This window comes from Scyliorhinus torazame, chromosome 1 (genome assembly GCF_047496885.1).
Source record: "Scyliorhinus torazame isolate Kashiwa2021f chromosome 1, sScyTor2.1, whole genome shotgun sequence".
Taxonomy (NCBI): domain Eukaryota; kingdom Metazoa; phylum Chordata; class Chondrichthyes; order Carcharhiniformes; family Scyliorhinidae; genus Scyliorhinus; species Scyliorhinus torazame.
In genome coordinates this window covers 189,279,240-189,300,912 of record NC_092707.1, presented here as the reverse complement: position 1 = coordinate 189,300,912, position 21,673 = coordinate 189,279,240, and the positions used below count along the sequence as shown (strand labels likewise).

General features: G+C 47.1%; 1 protein-coding gene across 1 annotated transcript in view; it reads left to right on the top strand.

Moving 5' to 3' along the window:
* Nucleotides 1-21,673, top strand: part of angpt2b (angiopoietin 2b) — a 374,156-nt gene that overhangs the window by 47,906 nt on the left and 304,577 nt on the right. The window contains exon 2 of the mRNA XM_072501637.1: nucleotides 11,686-12,591. Within this exon, the coding sequence (XP_072357738.1) occupies nucleotides 12,292-12,591 (300 nt within the window). The 5' untranslated portion in view covers nucleotides 11,686-12,291. The remainder of the gene's footprint in view (nucleotides 1-11,685; nucleotides 12,592-21,673) is intronic.

The window sequence follows — 21,673 nt, the reverse complement described above, 5'->3', positions numbered from 1 at the left end:
GCTCTCTGTCTCCTCTCTGGATGCCCTTGCAGCTTTGCGCCTCCTGCGGGGCTATCGCCAAGGGATCAATTGTTAGTGTGAATGGGAGCGGGGACAAAGGGCATCCCTGCCTTGTGCCTCTTTGCAGCTGTAAGTATTCAGAGCTGGTGGTGTTGGTTCGAACACTTGCTTTGGGAGCGTTGTATCGGAGTCTCACCCAGGTGGTGAATCCCACACCTCGCCCAAACCATTCCAGTACCTCGAGGAGCTACTTCCATTCGGCTCTGTCGAAGGCCTTTTTTGCGTCCAGGCAGTAGATTATTGTTCTCTCAGGTACTCTCTTCCCGGGGTGGGTCATCATTACATTCAGCAGCCGCCTAATGTTCGCAGTGAGTTTCCTACCCTTGACAAAGCCTGTTTAGTCCTCTGCGACTACCTCTGGTACGCAGGTTTCCAGCCTTTTGGCCAGGACCTTTGCGAGTATTTGGAGTGAGCGGAGCGGTGAGGATTTAAACTAGCTGCTTCGCTGCTTAAACAGCGGCCACAGGGTCTTTGGGGATAAATCTGAAGAGTGACATCACAGCACAGCAAAGATTGGCTGGTAAGGAAAGTGCTCCATTTAGCAGTAGCTGGGAGAAATTTAACTCTTCGTGTGTTGGTAAGTATTGTGATTGGTAAGTAAAATCTTTATTCCTTTCACTTATTCATTATTTCATATTATACTTGTTGTCAGTTAAGGTAAAGTGTAAAAATGGCAGGAGATCCCAGACCCGTGTTATGCTCCTCGTGCTCAATGTGGGAGTTCAGGGACGCGGCCAATGCCCCTGACTCCTTCATGTGCGGGAAGTCTGTCGAGCTGCAGCTCCTGTTAGACCGCATGACGGTTCTGGAGCTGCGGATGGACTCACTTTGGAGCATCCACGATGCTGAGGAGGCCGTGGATAGCACGTTCAGTGAGTTGGTCACACCGCAGATTAGGATTGGTGAGGGAGACAGGGAATGGGTGACCAAAAGGCAGAGAAAGAGCAGGAAGGCTATGCAGGTGTCCCCTGTGGTTATCTCCCTCCAAAACAGGTATACCGTTTTGGATACTGTTGGGGGAGATGACTCACCAGGGGAAGGCAGCAGTAGCCAGGTTCATAGCACCGTGGCTGGCTCTGCTGCACAGAAGGGCGGGAAAAAGACTGGCAGGGCTATAGTCATCGGGGATTCAATCGTAAGGGGAGTAGACAGGAATTTCTGTGGTCGAAAACGAGACTCCCGAATGGTATGTTGCCTCCCGGGTGCACGGGTCAGGGATATCTCAGACCGGCTGCAGGACATACTGAAGGGGGAGGGTGAACCGCCAGTTGTCATGATGCATATAGGCACCAACGATATAGGTACAAAATGGGAGGAGGTCCTACAATCAGAATTTAGGGAGTTAGGAGATAAGTTAAAAAGTAGGACCTCAAAGGTAGTAATCTCAGGATTGCTACGAGTGCCACGAAACAGTCAGAGTAGAAATTCAAGAATAGTCAGAATGCATACGTGACTTGAGAGATGGTGCAGGAGGGAGGGGTTCAGATTTTTAGGACATTGGAACCGGTTCTGGGGGTGGTGCGACCATTACAAATCGGATGGTCTACACCTGGGCAGTACTAGAACCAATGTCCTGGGGGGTGCTTTTGCTAACACTGTTGGGGAGGTTTTAAACTAATGTGGCAGGGGGGTGGGGACCAGATTAGGAAGTTAGAGGTCAGTAAAGAGGCAGCAACTAAAGCCAGTAAGGTACTAGATAATGAACTCATTGTGACTAAGGAGAAGAGTAGACAGGGAAGAGATGATGAACGCAAAGGGACTGGAGGTCTGAGATGCATTTGTTTTAATGCGAGAAGTGTCGCAGGTAAGGCAGATGAACTTAGGGCTTGGATTAGTACCTGGGAATATGATGTTACTGGTATTACTGAGACTTGGTTGAGGGGTTGAGGAAAGGGCAAGATTGGCAACTAAATATCCCAGGGTACAGATGCTTCAGGAGGGATAGAGAGGGAGATAAAAGGGGTGGAGGAGTTGCACTACTGGTCAGAGATGATATCACAGCTGTGATTAAGGAGGGCACTATGGAGGATTCGAGCAATGAGGCAATATGGCAGAGCTAAGAGATAGGAAGGGTGCAGTAACATTGTTGGGACTTTACTACAGGCCTCCCAAAAGCGAGCGTGAAGTAGAGGTACAAATATGCAGACAGATTATAGAAAAATGTAGGAGCAACAAGGTGGTCGTGATGGGAGATTTTAACTTCCCCAACATCGAATGGGGCTCATGTAGTGTTGGAGGCGTAGTTGGAGCAGAATTTGTAAAGAGCATCCAGGAGAGTTTTTTAGAGCAGTATGTAAACAGTCCAACTCGGGAAGGGGCCATACTGGACCTGGTATTGGGGAATGATCCTGGCCAGGTGGTTGAAGTTTCAGTCGGTGATTACTTTAGGAATAGCTATCACAATTCCGTAAGTTTTAGAATACTCATGGACAAAGACGAGAGTGGTCCTAAAGGAAGAGTGCTAAATTGGGGAAAGGCCAAGTATAACAAAATTCGGCAAGAGCTAGGGAATGTGGATTGGGAGCAGCTGTTTAAGGGTAAAGCCACATTTGAAATGTGGGAGTCTTTTAAGAAAAGGTTAATTAGAGTGCAGGACAGACATGTCCCTGTGAAAATGAGGGATAGAAATGGCAAGACGGGTGGAATTGTGAGGCTAGCTAAGATGAAAAAGGAAGCATACATAAGATCTAGGCGACTTAAATCTGATGAAGCTTTGGAGGAATATCAGGAAAGTAGGACAAATCTCAAAACGTGCAATAAAGAGGGCTAAAAGGGTCATGAAATATCTTTGGCTAACAGGGTTAAGGAAAATCCCAAAGCCTTTTATTCGTATATAAGGAGCGCAAGAGTGTAACTAGAGAAAGGATTGGCCCACTCAAAGACAAAAGAGGGAATTTATCGTGGAGTCAGAGTAAATGGGTGAGATTCTTAATGAGTACTTTGCATCGGTATTCACCAAAGAGAGGGACACGGCGGAAGTTGAGGTTAGGGATGGATGTTTAAATACTCTAGGTCAAGTCAGCATAAGGAAGGGGGAAGTTTTGGATATTCTAAAAGGCATTAAGGTGGACAAGTCCCCAGGTCCAGATGGGATCTATCCCAGATTACTGAGGAAGCGTGGGACGAAATAGCTAGGGCCTTAACAGATATCTTTGCAGAATCCTTGAGCACGGGTGAGGTCCCGGAGGACTGGAGAATTGCTAATGTTGTCCCTTTGTTTAAGAAGGGTAGCAGGGATAATCCAGGGAATGATAGACCTGTGAGCTTGACATCAGTGGTAGGCAAACTGTTGGAGAAGATACTGAGGGATAGGAACTGTTCACATTTGGAAGAAAATAGACTTATCAGTGATAGGCAGCATGGTTTTGTGCAGGGAAGGTCATGTCTTACAAACCTAATAGAATTATTTGAGGAAGTGACAAAGTTAAGTGATGAGGGAAGGGCTGTAGATGTCATATACATGGACTTCAGTAAGGCATTTGATAAAGTTTCCCATGGCAGGTTGATGGAAAAAGTGAAGTTGTATGGGGTTCAGGGTGTACTAGCTCGATGAATAAAGAACTGGCTGGGCAACAGGAGACAGAGAGTAGTGGTGGAAGGGAGTGTCTCGAAATGACTTGTGGTGTTCCACAGGGATCCGTGCTCAGACCACTGTTGTTTGTGATATACATAAATGATCTGGACGAAGGTATAGGTGGTCTGATTAGCAAGTTTGCAGATGATACTAAGATTGGTGGAGTTGCAGATAGCGAGGAGGACTGTCAGAGAATACAGCAAAATATAGATAGATTGGAGAGTTGGGCAGAGAAATAGCAGATGGAGTTCAATCCAGGCAAATGCGAGGTGATTCATTTTGGAAGATCTAATTCAAGAGCGGACTATACGGTCAATGGAAGAGTCCTGGGGAAAATTGATGTACAGAGAGATCTGGGAGTTCAGGTCCATTGTACCCTGAGGTGGCAATGCAGGTCGATAGGGTGGTCAAGAAGGCATACAGCATGCCTGCCTTCATCAGACGGGGTATTGATTACAAGAGTCGGCAGGTCATGTTACAGTTGTATAGGACTTTGGTTCGGCCACATTTGGAATACTGCTTGCAGTTCTGGTCGCCACATTACCAGAAGGATGTGGATGCTTAAGAGAGGGTGCAGAGGAGGTTCACCTGGTATGGAGGGTGCTAGCTATGAAGAAAGGTTGAGTAGATTAGGATTGTTTTCATTGGAAAGACGGAGGTTGAGGGGGGACCTGATTGACGTCTACAAAATTATGAGAAGTATGGACATGGTGGATAGCAACAAGCTTTTTCCAAGAGTGGGGGTGTCGATTTCAAGGTGAGAGGGGGAAAGTTTAAGGGAGATGTGCATGGAAAGTTTTTTACGCAGAGGGTGGTGGGTGCCTGGAACGCTTTGTCAGCAGAGGTGGTAGAGACGGGCACGATAGCATCATTTAAGATGCATCTAGACAGATATATGAACGGGCGGGGAACAGAGGAAAGTAGATCCTTGGAAAATAGGTGACAGGTTTAGATAAAGGATCTGGATCGGCGCAGGCTGGGAGGGTCGAAGGGCCTGTTCCTGTGCTGTAATTTTCTTTGTTCTTTGTTCTTTATTTCCGTGTCTTCATTCAGCAGCGAAATGGATCAAAATGATCTGCATTCCGTCGGGTCTTTCTCTTTTTTGAGTATCAGTGAGATTATGGCCTGCGCCAACGTGGGAGGCAAAGTGCCCCTTGCCAGTGAGTCTGCGAACATATCCCTTAGGTATTGGGCCAGGGCTGGCGCAAATTTTTTATAGAAGTCTGCCGGGAACCCATCGGGTCCCGATGCCTTCCCCGCCTGCATGGAGTTGATGCTCTCCATGATTTCTCCCAGATCTATTGGTGCTTCCAGCTCCCCCTGTCTGTCTTCCCCCACAATTGGTAGTTCCAGTCCGTCGAGGAATTGTTTCACACCCATGTCCCAGCCGGGGGACTCGGAGGTGTACAGCCCTCGGTAGAAGGTCTCGAATTCTCAGTTGACTACTTTTGGTTCTGCTACCTGTCTGCCTCTACCATTATTTACCTGCTCTATTTCCCTCGTGGCTGCCTGCTTTCTTAGCTGGTGAGCCGGTAGGCAGCCAGCCTTGTCCCCATGTTCATAGAAGGTCCCCCTTGTCTGGCGGAATTGGTACACTGCTTTCCTGGTGGATAACAGGTTAAAGATCATTTGTAGCGTTTTCTTCTCCACCAGCAGCTCTACCGTCGGGGACTCGGAATATTTTCTGTCGACCTCCAAAATGGAGTCGACTAGCTGCTGCCTGGTCGCCCTCTCTTCCCTATCTCTGCACGTCTTGTAGGCTATGATTTCTCCTCTGATCATGGCCCTCAGTGCTTCCCAGAACGTGGAAGGTGAGACCTCCCCGCTTTGGTTGTTACTGATGTAATTGCCTATAGCCCGCGATGTTTTCTGGCAGAAGGCCTTGTCGGCCAGGAGGTCCGTGTCCAGCCTCCATATGGGGCGCTGAGCACGGCCCGCCTTCACAGTCACGTAGTGTGGAGCGTGGTTGTAGATGACGATCGCCGAATATTCCCCTCTTATAATTCCTGGAAGCACCGATTTCACCACTGCAAAGACGTCGATGTGGGTGTACACCCTGTGCACCTGCAAAATGAACAAGAACTCCTTTTCACCTGGCTGTAGGAACCACCACGGGTCCACCGCCCGCATCTGTTCCATGAATGTTCCCAATTCTCTATTCATGCCTGTCTTTCTCCCCGTTCTGGGATTTGATTGGGCGGTCAGTGGGTCCTGCACACAGTTAAAATCGCCACCCCATAATCAGTCAGTGTGTGTTGATGTCGGGGATTTCCGCCATGGCCATTTTAATAAATTCTGTGCCATTGATGTACCGTCAATGACCACGAGACGAGAATGGTGAAACAATCGAGGCTTTATTGCACAAGATGTTGTGCCTCCTGTAGCTGGAACCAGAATGGGAGCAGCGCAGGAGAGAACACACTTTTATACGCCGCCTGCTGGGAGGAGCCAGCAGGCTGGGATTTACCATGGTACCTGTAATACATGGGCAGTACCGTAATACATGCAATGTGTTACTAGTGGTGTTTACCACATTCACCCCCTGTTTAAAAAAAAGTCCGGCAGGGGTGAAGAAAACATTACAGACTGAGTCTGTCGGGGGCTCTGACCCTCCGCTGCGATCGCCTCAGTCCTGATGTGGGCGCCGACGTGGACTCCGGGAGCGTGTTGTCATCTACTTCGTCACCCCTTAGTGGATCCAGTGAGGGGACGGTTACTGCTGGGGTGAGGGCTGAGGTGAGGTTCGCTGGTGGGAGGGTGGGTGGCGCAAGGATGAATGAAGCAACTGCGGGGGGGAGTGGTATTACGTCAGGGGTTGAGGGTGGGGACCCAGTGGGTGCCAGGTCCCGGAAGGAGACTGTGTCCTGTCGCCCGTCGGGGTGCACCACGTAGGCGTACTGTGGGTTTGCGTGGAGGAGGTGGACTTTCTCAACCAAGGGATCCGATTTATGGCTCCGCACATGCTTCCGCAGGAGGACGGGCCCAGGAACTGTCAGGCATGTTGGGAGCGAGACCCCTGAGGTGGACTTCCTGGGGAAGGCAAACACACGTTCATGAGGGGTCTCATTAGTCGCGGTGCACAGGAGCTGCCGGATGGAGAGGAGCGTGTTGGGGAGGACCTCCTACCAATGGGAGACAGGGAGATTTCTAGACCGAAAGGCCAGCAGGATGGCCTTCCCCTTCTCCCTCTCCACCTCCCCATTTCCCCGGGCGTTGTAGCTGGTCGTCCTGCTCGAGGTGATGCCCTTGCTGAGCAGGAACTGATGCAGCTCATCAGTCTTGAAGGAGGATCCCCGATCGCTGTGGATGTAGGTGGGGAAACCGAACAGAGTGAAGATGCTGTGCAGGGCTTTGATGACCGTGGCAGAAGTCATGTCGGGGCATGGGATGGCGAAAGGGAACCGGGAGTGCTCATCAATTACATTGAGGAAGTACACGTTGCGGTCGGTGGAGGGGAGGGGCCCTATGAAGTCCATGCTGAGGAGCTCAAAAGGGCGGGAGGTCTTCACCAGGTGCGCTCTATGTGGCCAGTAGATGTGCGGCTTATACTCTGCGCAGACTTGGCAGTCTCTGGTTATGGTCCTGACCTCCTCAATGGAGTAGGGAGAGGTCATAGTGGAGAGCCTAGAGTCGGTCCACTTGTGTGCTAGCATATGTACCACGGGATAGGGCATCAGGGGGCTCATTGAGCTTCCCCGGGTGATACAAGATCTCATAGTTACAGGTGGAGAGCTCGATCCTCCACCTCAAGATCTTGTCATTTTTTATCTTGCCCCGCTGCGTATTGTTAAACATGAAGGGAACCGACCGTTGGTCAGTGAGGAGAGTGAATCTTCTGCCAGCCATGTAGTGCCTCCAATGTCGCACACCTTCCACAATGGCTTGGGCCTCCTTTTCGATAGAGGAGTGCCGAATTGCAGAGGCTTGGAGGGTGCGGGAAAAGAAAGCCACGGGTCTGCCCGCCTGGTTGAGGGTGGTGGCCAGAGCTACGTCTGATGCATCGCTCTCCACCTGAAAGGGGAGGGTCTCGTCGACCACGTGCATCGTGGCCTTGGTGATGTCCGCCTTCCCCAGTTGGGAGCGTCGACATTCACCAGCACAACCGGTGCCCCTTCCAGGACACCGCTGACCATGACGTACTGACCCCCTGGGTCCATAACTGTCCTAGTCTTGGTAAAACTCGTCCTTTTGCTGATCAGTATGATTACTCCCCTAGCCCTCGTCCTGTGTCATGAATGGTATGTCTATCCCACCCAACCCTTCCTTACCAGCAGTCGGTCCTTCTCCATCAGGTGTGTCTCCTGTAGATAGACTATGTCAGCCTTCAGGCTTCTTTGGTGGGCGAAGACTCTAGATCTTTTCACCGGGCCATTAAGTCCCCTTTCACTCCAGGTAACAATTCTGGTGGGGATTCCTGCAGGATCAACCATAGTCACCTGGTGGACGTGCCCCTGCACTCCGGGGTTTCCCTTTGTTAGGGGGCCTTCCAAAATGGCTGTGGTTGCCGCTCTCACCATGAGGTCGAGCTCCTTCGCTCCGGAGTTTCTCTTTGCCCAGGGGGCCCCCAATATGGCTCCTACCCCTGCACTCCGGGGTCTTCCTTTGCCCAGGGGTCCTCCCGAGTGGTTACTTGTGGCATCATCTTGGTTCCTTGCCCTGCTCCATGCCTGCCAGGGCCTGTGTCTTATTCGCTGCCTAGCCTTTTCTGTCTTTTTGTTACCGTTTTGTTCTGTGCGTCCCCCCCCATCTCAGTTCTTCCTCCTATCCTCCGCCTGTCCCCCTTCTCTCTGTTCCCCCCTTATGTTCTCCCCCCACATTCTGCCCTGTCCCCCCCTCTTTTGGCCAGGCGCCTCCTCTCCGCTGAGAAGTACAGCGCAACCTCCCTCATTGCTTGTCTTCCTATGTTAGCCCTCCTCGTTAATACGGTGGCTCCCCTCCCAGTGCTGGTCTAGCCGTGGCCCTGTTTTACCTGCCAATCTCCACCCCCTATCTCACCCCCTTGTATACTTCCCCTCTTCTCGCTCCCTTTTTCCTGTTTCCCATCTTTGACCTGAAAAAGGAGACAAAAACAAAAGCGAGACAGCACAGTCCCATGCAAAAACATAGTCCACATTACAGTCTTTGTTTTCAGTCCGTCCTCCTCTCTCATTCCCTTTCTTCCTCTGTCCCTGCCGCATCACCGCTGCCACGTCTGTTCTCCCTCCAGGTTGTTTGTTTTTATGAACTCGTCGGCCTCCGCCGGGGTGCCGAAGTAATGTTCCTTCCCGTGGTATGTTACCCAGAGTTTGGCTGGGAATAGCATGCCAAATCGCACCTCTTTTTCTAGAGTGCCGATTTTGCTCTGTTGAATTCGACCATTTTTTTTGCCAGGTCCGCCCCAATGTCTTGGTAGACCCTGATTCTGTGCTTTCCCACGAGCACGACTTTGTCTGTCGGGCCCCCCTCAAGATTATTTCCTGGTCCTGGAATCGGTGTAATTTTGCAATTATTGTCTCTTGGCTGCTCCCCAGTTTTGGGTTTAGGCCGGAGCGACCTGTGTGCCCTGTCCATCTCTGGGAAGTTTGGAAAGTCTTCCGTCCCAACTAGATTGCTCAGCATTTGGGCGATGTAACCCGTTGGGTCCCTTCCCTCAATTCCCTCTGGCAGGCCCACAATGCGGACGTTTTGCCGCCTGGACCTATTCTCCTGGTCCTCGACCTTCCCTTTTAGGTTCCCCTGAGCCACCACCAACTTCTTCACCTTGGCCTCCAGAGACACAATCCTGTCACTCTGGTCCATTGATGCCTTCTCCAGGTCCAGGCTCATCTTCTCCTAGGTCTCCATCTTCCGTCCCAGGCCGTCCATCATGCGTTGAAGGGTGGGTATCGCTTCCTTCATCGCCTCCTTCATCACCACCTGGAACTCCGCCTTGATCGCTTCCTTCATTGCGTTAAGTTCCTTTTTTGAAACGTTCCTCTGTCCCGCTGTGTGTGTGTGTGGGGGGGGGGGGGGGGTTGTTGTTGTCCGCTCCTGCTCCGCCGTTCGGGACACCGACCTTCTCCCTTCCTGGTTCGCCTGGGCCTCTGCCTCGCCTTCTGGGGCCGCTGGTCCATCAGTCCATTGCTCCTGCTCCTTTCCTCCGCTTCTGCCTCTGCCTGCTCGCTATCCCCTCAAGCTCCTTTTTGCTGGCATTTTCTTTCCTTCTCACGTTGTTGATGCCTTTTGTATTTGCGGGGGAGTTTTAGGTGGCGTTTAGTGCCAAAAACGCAAATAAATTCCCTGTTGGGTCCAACTGGGAGGAGAGCCACCTGATGTGCGTCCGCTCAGCACATCGCCGCCACCGGAAGTCCCATTCTTGTCCAATTTTTAACCAAGTCAACAAACTGCATGTCTTTAAAATAACAGGCGGGTTTCTCCGGTCCGCGTGATTTTTGGCCGCGTGCCGTTTGCTGGCGGTGGAATCCTATCCTCCCGCCATTGTCAATGGGATTTCCCATTGAAACCACCACATGCCACCACGAAACCCGCTGGGAAAAGTGAATTACAATGACTGGAGAATTCCAGCCAACATGTCTTCCAATTTTACCAATGTTTTGTTTGATGGTAAAATAAAGAAGATAGCATTTTTTTACAACTTTACAACATTCCAAAGTGCTTTACATTCAATAAAGAATTTTAAAATAATATTCACTCTTATAATGAAGGGAATGTGACAGCCAATTCGTGCAAAGCAAGGTCCCACTGACAGTGATGTGATAATGTCCTGATAATCTGTTTTCAGTGATGTTCGTTGAGGGACAAATATTGTCCGGGACACCAGGAAGAACTCTGCTACTCTTCTTCCATTGGTGCCACTGGGATCTTTTACATGAGAGGGAAGACAGAGTCCTTGGTTTACTTCAGAAAAATGGTACCACTAACAGTGCTACCTCTACTGCACTGGAGTGCCAACCTGGATTATAGTAAGAAGTCTTACAACACCAGGTTAACATCCAACAGGTTTGTTTCAAATCACTAGCTTTCGGAGCACTGCTCCTTCTTCAGGTGAATGAACATGAGGAAGGAGCAGTGTTCTGAAAGCTGGTGATTTGAAACAAACCTGTTAGACGTTAACCTGGTGTTATAAGACGTCTTACTTTGCTCACCCCAGTCCAACGCCGGCATTTCCACATCATGGCTAACCTGGATTTTGTTCTCTAGTCCTCTAATACATTTGTTAGTTTAATATTGAATCGTGCACACTCTTGGTGACCTTGAGTTTGACCTATGGTCAGCGTTGAATTGGCTCTCTCAGCTGCTGAATTGGCGAGCTAGGAAGGCAACATACCAACCAGGGATGCTGCTCTATATCACGGTCCAGTAACCAATGCAGGTAAGGGTGATACGGAAAGACAGATTGACTTCAGCGTGCATCCTTTCTAACCCCTGCCGACATTTTTCTGTGCTTCTCTCTGAAGAATATTAGTGGATGGGTGGCAGAGGTATTACAATACTTAAATATGACATGGGGCAGTTGGGGAGAAAACTAAAAGAAAAAAAAAGTTATTTTCAAATTGCAAATGGTCACTGACATCCCTTCAAGACATATCAGGTCAGGCCTTTTGCTCTTGCATGTACTTTTATTTGTGGCTGTTTGAAAGGAAGCCATAAATTTTGGGGGGGGAGTTTTTAAAAATAAATTCAGAGAACCCAATTATTTTTTTTCCAATTAAGGGGCAATTTAATGTGGCCGATCCACCTACTCTGCACATCTTTGGGTTGTGGAGGTGAAACCCACGCAGACACGGGGAGAATATGCAAACTCCACACAGACAGTTTCCCGGGCCCGAGATTGAACCCGGGTCCTCAGCGCCGTAGGCAGCAGTGCTAGCCACTGGGCCCCCATGCTGCCCTTTGGGGGGAGTTTTTAAAGTAAAAAGATCCTGTTCAGGCTGTTATGGTTAAATGATTATCTTGAAATTGTTTTTTTGGAGAAATTGCAAAAGATGCAGAATTTATGTAATACTTCTTATAGTGTGTACAAGACAGTGGTTTGCTGAAAATAAACTTTGCACTTTTTTTTTCTTCTAAAGGTGATGGAAGTTTGCCTAGAATTTCATTGACGAGTTGATTTACAGTCTCGTGGGCTGGACAATGGTTTAGAACAACCCTTGTTATCAGAATGGTGCACTAGGATGAACCTCCAGACCCTGTGACGGGAGCTACTGAAGGGAGTCGGAGCGTGTGCTCATCGCACATTCCTGTGGTCAAATCAGATGGCAAGATAGAGTCACTGACTCGTAGTCTTCGGACACCAAATATCTCCTTCCACACATGGGCTTCAGTCCAACCCGAAGTGGGGGAGAGAGAGACCCTACTATCAGGAGCAACTGAACATTTCCTGCATTTGTCAGTGCAACGTGGGCTGTGAGACATAGGAAGCAATACTGAGCCTTATCATTGAGTCACAGAAGGAAAACAAACTCTTGGCAACATTACATAAAGCCAGAGAACTGTCAGAACAACTCGTCAGGAGAAGCAGTAACTGGTTTTTTTCCGAATGACCAGTCAATTGAATCGTCAAAGAACCAGAGAAAGAAAAGAAGTTGGTTAACTTTTGGGAAGCTTTTCCTTTTTTTAACTTATCCTGAACATACTTTGTTTTGCAAAAAGCTCGGTTGCAGCTGGAAAACATCAGGATGCTATCGAGCTCCTTGTCACCTGTGAGTTATGTCTGTATTTTTCTGGCTATGTCAGGGTACAGCTCTTGCAATAAAGCCACAGACAACTTAGACAAGCGCCACCATCGCATTCAGCATGGACCGTGCAGCTACACGTTTCTCCTTCCAGAGATCGAGAACTGCCGACCCACCCCAGATTACCGCATGTCCAACTCCCTCCAGAGGGACGCTCCTTTACCAGTGGAACCCAACTGGTCCCAGAAGCGGCTGCAGCAACTCGAAGGCATCTTGGAAAACAACACGCAGTGGCTGTACAAGGTAAGAGCCATTGTCGCTAACACCCTTCTTGCATCAGGGAGCAGTTTCGTTCGACTTGCCCCAGCCAATGCTCTCTCAAAACCACGTGCCAAAGGAGCAGCATTGAAATTTAGGCACTCTGATGTTGTGAGTCATTTTCAGAATGTTTTAAGTATCTGTGTAGGTGGATTGATTATGTATGGATGCTGAGGAGCTATTAATAAGTGCAGTAAAACATTGCTGTAGAAATTGAAACAAAAGCTTTTGACATAAACATAAAACAGAAATAGTCCATTCAGAAAATAGCATTGTGTTGCTGAGGCTACTGCAGTACACTAAAGTGAAAGCTGAATTGCGTTAAAAATCTTGGTGGAAAATGTTGCATTTATATGTGAAAAGCATCTGGTACATTAAATGAAGCAAAGTTTGGAAGGTCAAACGTGTCTCCAATATGAGGATCTCAGCCTGTTCAGAATTGTATTAAGACTGGCAAGTTTAAAGCTTGTTGATATTTTAAGTTCAGGAAATTATAATGCAGGTATCAGCAGGTGACTGGGAGTCATCACCAAGCAGTAATTTAATCAAAAGGATTAGACAGAGTTGTAAATTATGTAGGTGATGCTGGAGGGATTATGTGGTTATGTGGAAACCTTATGATTACCTCATTGCTCCAAATAACTGGCATCTGTTTTTAGGTATATCCCTTTTTTTTATGTTAGTTTATTTTTCTCTGGTTTCGGATATGATTTGTGGTTATTTCTGCAATCATTGCTCATATTGCTTGTCAAGAGGACTCAAGGTCCTTGATGTGAGATAGTGTTAAAACAAGAGAATGACTGACGACAATATTGTAACAGAACATTTCTCAGCTGGTTACCCAGAAATGTCATGCATCCCATATATATTATCAATTCTCTTTGTTCCTTGGTTAATTATTCTCTATTCTTGTAAGTTAGAGGACAATAGTAAGTTAGAGGAAAATAGTTTGAGGGAAGGCGATGAATGGAAGGGTATTTAAAAGTGTTCAGGTCCGAGGTCAATTGAGTTTTGATATTTATATTTCGCTGATCAGCTTCCAAGGGTCGGGAGGAAGCTGTTTCTCACTCAAGTGTATGGCAGCCTACCAGACACAGGCCACTTTGATATGGAGTAAGTTTATTCCTGTTGGACACTTGGCACAGCAGGTGTCTGCAGGACTCCTTATATCTGACACCTGGCAAATAAATGATGTGTCGTCTCAAAGAGGAGAAAAGAATTGTGATTTGTTTCACCATGTGTATGGGGGTGAAGGGGAAAAGCACTTCAGGTCAATAGCCTTCCCCCATGGTACTGTCTCCTTTGACAAGTCACCCCAGAAAGTAGCATTCATCCTGTGGTTAGAAAGAGAGATCACTTCAGGGTCTTCCATCTAATGTATCGACTTATGGATCAAAAAGGAAGTTGTAGAATGTCCAACTTGGACTAAGATCAAGTTTTGCTGGAAACTCCCCCTTCAGCTGAATCTGTTATCTATGAAAGGAAGAAATCATGAATCTGCCAATTATTATTTAAGGTGTGGTGCTATGCAACATAGAATGGACAAGCACAATGTGTAGATTTATAATGAGCACTTTGTAATGTGCAGCCTGAATCCATTGTATCTGCGAATTATCATTTAATTTTGGGACATTTACTTTTAAAGAGCCTAAAAAATAGAAGGTGAATTCTGGGGATGTGAAATCAAAGCAAACAATGATAAAAGCTGATGCATGAAAAATGCCAGAAGCATATAAAGCACAATCCAAGCATCTGTAAAGGGAAAAGATAGGTTAATGTTTTGGGGGGAGACCTTCATCTGAACTCTTACAAATTCTGATGGAAGCTCCAGCCCAAAATGTTAACCTTTTTTCTCTCATTACAGATGCTGGCTAACCTGCCGAACGCTCCCAGCATGTTCTGCTTTTGTTTCTAATGAAAGAGGAATGGTAGCTGGGTACATGGAGGTTGTTACTTATTGACTGAGACTTTGAGGAGCAAAGCGGGAGTCATCAGGCACCGGGTGATTGACAGGCCAAAGTGTGAACAGTGGAATACCTCGTGATTGACAGTCCCATGTGTGAGCAAGAAAATAGCTGCAACCCACTTGCGTTTCAGCAGAACGGGATATTTGAAGCAATCTCGAAAGCAGAAGAAACTCGGATTGATGAACTTTTGGTCTAACTTGATTAAATGACATGTTTGACAGACAGCCTCAGATACTATGAAAATATTGTAAACATCATATCAAATAGACAGCAGAATATAGACAATATTTAGTCAGTAAGCTGGTGCCTATTGTATGTGAAGTTAACCATAACACTTTGAACCATCCACCCAAAATTAGACAATTAACTTTAGGCTAAAGTTTAGATATATATTGATATCCATGTGCAATATACATGTCCCAAATTTGGATTTTTGTCTGATGTTTTATGATCTCTCCCGCGTGTCAAATGTATAATCCTGCATTTATTGTGTTCGCAAATCTGCAAATAAAATCCTGTTGAACAAAAGGTTCAATATAAATACTAAAGTGTTTATTCAGTTATCATATACCATGTTAATAAAAGCAAATTATTGTGAATGCTGGAATCTGAAACAAAAGCAGAAAATACTTGACAATCTCAGCAGGTCTGACAGCATCTGTGGCGAGAGAAGGGAGGTAATGTCTCAAGTCTGGATGGCTCATTGTCAAAGCTTTGACCTGCTGAGATTGTCCAGTATTTACTGTTTTTGTTTCATATACCATCATGTGTCTGTCACAATCCAAGTAAGAACATTAGAAATTAGAGCAGGAATAGTCCACAGTGACTCTCAAGCCTTTTCTCATTAAGATTGTGACTGATGTACAATTTCTTTTTCTTGCTCTAACCACCAAATCCCTTGATTCCCTTAGAGTCCAAAATTTGTTTGATCTTAATCTTTAACAGACTCAATGACTGAACAACCACAGTCCTCTGGGAGAGAGATTCCAAAGATTCATAATCCTCTGATTTTCTTTCCCCCTTAGATTGATCCAAAATAGCCAGACCCTTATCCCAAGATTATTGGTGATTTTCATCTTGGAGTCAGGAATCAGGAAGAGATGGGCTGTTTTCTGACTTTCCAATCCCATGTCTTGCCTGGTAGTGCCCATATGCTCTATTTTCATGGCGGGAGTCAGGGATGGGTTACCTTGGACCTGCCATCTCCCAAAGTAGGCCTGAGAGGGAGACGGATGCCGAGACAGTGGCCCAGATCAGTGCAAGGCACCTCCTACCTCACACCCCTCACTCCTTACCCATCCATACAGCCTTAACCCTCTTATTCCTCCATACCCTTACACCCTTACTCCCTCTCACCACAGGGCATCTTACCCAAACTCACCTCTTAACCCCCTCAGCCCCAGTCCATACAACCAATATCCAATATAAACCAAACACATGTGTCCTATAATAACATTGAAAGGCGTTTGAGAAATTCATACATGTGTCAATACAAACAAATTATACTGAAATATCCCTTTAAGTCTATTTCTCTTAACAGTTCATCAGTTTATCTGTCAAAATAATCAAGTTCACATTTCCCTTGTTAGCTGTGTCAACAACCCCGAATGAGCAGAATCCTTTACTGGGTTTGAAATTCAGCCAAGCATGCAAAATGAGATTCATTGAATGACTGAACAAAGAACAAAGAAATGTACAGCACAGGAAGAGCCCCTTCGGCCCTCCAAGCCCGTGCCGACCATGCTGCCCGACTAAACTACAATCTTCTACACTTCCTGGGTCCGTATCCCTCTATTCCCATCCTATTCATGTATTTGTCAAGATGCCCCTTAAATGTCACTATCATCCCTGCTTCAACCACCTCCTCCGGTAGCGAGTTCCAGGCACCCACTACCCTCTGCGTAAAAAACTTGCCTCATACATCTACTCTAAACCTTGCCCCTCTAACCTTAAACCTATGCCCCCTAGTAATTGACCCCTCTATCCCGGGGAAAAGCCTCTGACTATCCACTCTGTCTATGCCCCTCATAATTTTGTAGACCTCTATCAGGTCGCCCCTCAACCTTCTTCATTCCAGTGAGAACTAACCAAGTTTATTCAACCGCTCCTCATAGCTAATGCCCTCCATACCAGGCAACATTCTGGTAAATCTCTTCTGCACCCTCTCTAAAGCCTCCACATCCTTCTGGTAGTGTGGCGACCAGAATTGAACACTGTACTCCAAGTATGGCCTAACTAAGGTTCTATACAGCTGCAACATGACTTGCCAATTCTTATACTCAATGCCCCGGCCAATGAAGGCAAGCATGTCGTATGCCTTCTTGACTACCTTCTCCACCTGTGTTGCCCCTTTCAGTGACCTGTCGACCTGTACTCCTAGATCTCTTTGACTTTCAATACTCTTGAGGGTTCTACCATTCACTGTATATTCCCTACCTGCATTAGACCTTCCAAAATGCATTACCTCACATTTGTCCGGATTAAACTCCATCTGCCATCTCTCCGCCCAAGTCTCCAAACAATCTAAATCCTGCTGTATCCTCTGACAGTCCTCATCGCTATCCGCAATTCCACTAACCTTTGTGTCGTCTGCAAACTTTCTAATCAGACCAGTTACATTTTCCTCCAAATCATTTATATATACTACAAAGAGCAAAGGTCCCAGCCCTGATCCCTGTGGAACACCACTGGTCACAGCCCTCCAATTAGAAAAGCATCCTTCCATTGCTACTCTCTGCCTTCTATGACCTAGCCAGTTCTGTATCCACCTTGCCAGCTCACCCCTGATCCCGTGTGACTTCACCTTTTGTACTAGTCTACCATGAGGGACCTTGTTAAAGGCCTTACCGAAGTCCACTGCCCTACCTGCATCAATCATCTTAGTGACCTCCTCAAAAGACTCTATCAAGTTAGTGAGACACAACCTCCCCTTCACAAAACCATGCTGCCTCTCACTAATACGTCCATTTGCTTCCAAATGGGAGTAGATCCTGTCTCGAAGAATTCTCTCCAGTAATTGCCCTACCACTGAAGTAAGGCTCACCGGCCTGTAGTTCCCTGGATTATCCTTGCTACCCTTTTTAAACAGAGGAACAACATTGGCTATTCTCCAGTCCTCCGGGACATCACCTGAAGACAGTGAGGATCCAAAGATTTCTGTCAAGGCCTCAGCAATTTCCTCTCCAGCCTCCTTCAGTATTCTGGGGTAGATCCCATCAGGCCCTGGGGACTTATCTACCTTAATTTTTTTTAAGACACCCAACACCTCGTCTTTTTGGATCTCAATGTGACCCAGGCTATCTACACACCCTTCTCCAGACTCAACATCTACCAATTTCTTCTCTTTGGTGAATACTGATGCAAAGTATTCATTTAGTACCTCGCCCGTTTCCTCTGGCTCCACACATAGATTCCCTTGCCTATCCTTCAGTGGGCCAACCCTTTCCCTGGCTACCCTCTTGCTTTTTATGTATGTGTAAAAAGCCTTGGGATTTTCCTTAACCCTATTTGTCAATGACTTTTCGTGACCCCTTCTAGCCCTCCTGACTCCTTGCTTAAGTTCCTTCCTACTTTCCTTATATTCCACACAGGCTTCGTCTGTTCCCAGCCTTTTAGCCCTGACAAATGCCTCCTTTTTCTTTTTGACGAGGCCTACAATATCTCTCGTTATCCAAGGTTCCCGAAAATTGCCGTATTGATCCTTCTTCCTCACAGGAACATGCCGGTCCTGAATTCCTTTCAACTGACACTTGAAAGCCTCCCACATGTCAGATGTTGATTTGCCCTCAAACATCCGCCCCCAATTTATGTTCTTCAGTTCCCACCCAATATTGTTATAATTAGCCTTCCCCCAATTTAGCACATTCATCCTAGGACCACTCTTATCCTTGTCCACTAGCACTTTAAAACTTATTGAATTGTGGTCACTGTTCCCGAAATGCTCCCCTACTGAAACATCTACCACTTGGCCGGGCTCATTCCCCAATACCAGGTCCAGTACCGCCCATTCCCTAGATGGACTGTCCACATATTGTTTTAAGAAGCCCTCCTGGATGTTCCTTACAAACTCCGCCCCGTCTAAGCCCCTGGCACTAAGTGAGTCCCAGTCAATATTGGGGAAGTTGAAGTCTCCCATCACCACAACCCTGTTGTTTTTACTCTTTTCCAAAATCTGTCTACCTATCTGCTCCTCTATCTCCCGCTGGCTGTTGGGAGGCCTGTAGTAAACCCCCAACATTGTGACTGCACCCTTCTTATTCCTGATCTCTACCCATATAGCCTCACTGCCCTCTGAGGTGTCCTCCCGCAGTACAGCTGTGATATTCTCCCTAACCAGTAGCGCAACTCCGCCACCCCTTTTACATCCCCCTCTATCCCGCCTGAAACATCTAAATCCTGGAACGTTTAGCTGCCAATCCTACCCTTCCCTCAACCAGGTCTCTGTAATGGCAACAACATCATAGTTCCAAGTACTAATCCAAGCACTAAGTTCATCTGCCTTACCCGTAATAATTCTTGCATTAAAACATATGCACTTCAGGCCACCAGACCCGCTGTGTTCAGCAACTTCTCCCTGTCTGCTCTGCCTCAGAGCCCCACTGTCCCTATTCCCTAGTTCTCCCTCATTGCTCTCACCTTCTGACCTATTGCTCCCGTGCCCACCCCCCTGCTATACTAGTTTAAACCCTCCCGTGTGACACTAGCAAACCTCGCGGCCAGGATATTTATGCCTCTCCAGTTTAGATGCAACCCGTCCTTCTTCTATAGGTCACACCTGCCCCGGAAGAGCTCCCAGTGGTCCAGATAACGGAAACCCTCCCTTCTACACCAGCTGTTTAGCCACGTGTTTAGCTGCTCTATCTTCTTATTTCTAGCCTCACTGGCACGTGGCACAGGGAGTAATCCCGAGATTACAACCCTAGAGGTCCTGTCTTTTAAATTTCTGCCTAGCTCCCTGAACTCCTGCTGCAGGACCTCATGCCCCTTCCTGCCTATGTCGTTAGTACAAATATGTACAACGACCTCTGCCTGCTTGCCCTCCCCCTTCAGGATGCCCTCTACCCGTTCGGAGACATCCTGGACCCTGGCACCAGGGAGGCAACATACCATCCTGGAGTCTCTTTCACGTCCACAGAAGCGCCTATCTGTGCCCCTGACTATAGAGTCCCCTATTATTATTGCTCTTCTGCGCTTTGACCCTCCCTTCTGAACATCAGAGGCAGCCGTGGTGCCACTGCTCTAGCTGCTACTGTTTTCCCCTGATAGGCTATCCCCCTCGACAGTATCCAAAGGGGTATACCTGTTCGAGAGGGGGACAACCACAGGGGATTCCTGCACTGACTGCCTGCCCTTTCTGGTGGTCACCCATTTCTCTGCCTGCACCTTGGGTGTGACCACATTTATATAACTGCAATCTATGATGCTTTGCACCACCTGCATGCTCCTAAGTGCATCCAATTGCTGCTCCAACCGAACCATGCGGTCTGTGAGGAGCTCCAGTTGGGTGCACTTTGTGCAGATGAAGCCATCCGGGACGCTGGAAGCCTCCCGGACCTGCCACATCTCACAGTCAGAGCACTGTCTCAACAATGTCTCTTCAACTGGATACATTAAACTCTTTGAAAGCAGCCAGAAGCTCAGCCATCTGACAAAGCCTTGAAACAACCAAATAGATGGCTAAGTTGAACTTGAAAGATAGTGAAAGCTCATTCAGATATGAAAACGTTTAAAAATCCAATAAAAATAGCTAAGTTGAATTTCAAAGAAAACAAGAAAGAGGGATATTTCACTCGGAATCTGAATTTTACTATTGTGCAATGCATAATTGCACTTTATCCATATGAGTAATGTATTCTAATGAATCTTAATACTCTTCCACGTTCACAAAGTTTTTCATTGCCTTGACAGCTTGCTAGATGTCAGGATTGACAATTTGGCAAATATATCATCTAATAGTCATTTACCTTTACAAAGAAAAGGCTTATCATCATTGACTGTATTTAAATAATCTAACTTTTGCTACAGAATTGAATTATGAATTCTGACATAAGAACAACTTTTTGAACTCACGTTCCATACAGTTTCCAGCTGTAACGCATGACTCCAACATCTCTGTGTTGATGTGAAATACATTGAAACTGGTCTGACCCCATGGAAATTACCGATGGTGCGAAACTTCCACTTCCTCAATGAAGTCAATAATGTTGGGACATCAGCATGCTGGCTCCCGACCCACCTCTTCATCACGTGCCAATGAAAATTGCTACTGTCAGAATTGGGTGCAAGATATGAGATTTGGGTCCCAACCATCATTTTAAAATCTGCATGTTGGAATGGGAAAATCCAGCTCTAAAACCCCTAATTCTAAACTCTTCAGCCCAGATTCTTAGCACCTAGACTATTAAATCTGTTGAGAATTTTACATGTTTAAAATGTTACACTTCAGAATAGCACTGCCATTACAAATGTAAATGAATGTTTTTAAAAGTTATTTTTTGACCTGGAGCCAAGAATTTTCAATTATTCACTGTAGCCACCTGGGTTGGCCACTTCCCACCTTAAAATGGAGAACTGCAAAGGCTGAAGGGAAATTCAGCCAACACAGGCAAAGACGAGCAAATACAGGAATCATGTATATTGGAACCTGCAAAACAACCAGACAGCACTGAAACCAGCAGCCATCTGCATAGTAATGAGCAATTCCAAGGCACAATTGCAACAGTTAAGGTGAACCAAGCCAGACTCCTCGGTGCCAGCAGGAGCCAAGACAAAGGAAGGTCAACGGACATTTAGGGACTGCCCAGCGATCAGGGAACAACTCCAGTATTGGAGAAATCGATCCAAGTGATCGGAACGCAGTCCAATCATTTGGAACCAGGTACGGGGTCCGCCCCGAAGGGTGGGAAGCCCCTGGGGATGATAAAGTAAAGCCCCCAAGTTCAAATCGTCCTTCTTGGGCAGGGTCACTCAGCAACGTGAAGCAACCCCTGAGAGTGAACTGTCCAGCGGCCACGCCAACCAAGTAAGTCTGAAGTCAACGCTCGCTACGAGATAGGCGTTCCTAGCTACCAGTCCATACCAGCTTTTGAATCCTGCAGACT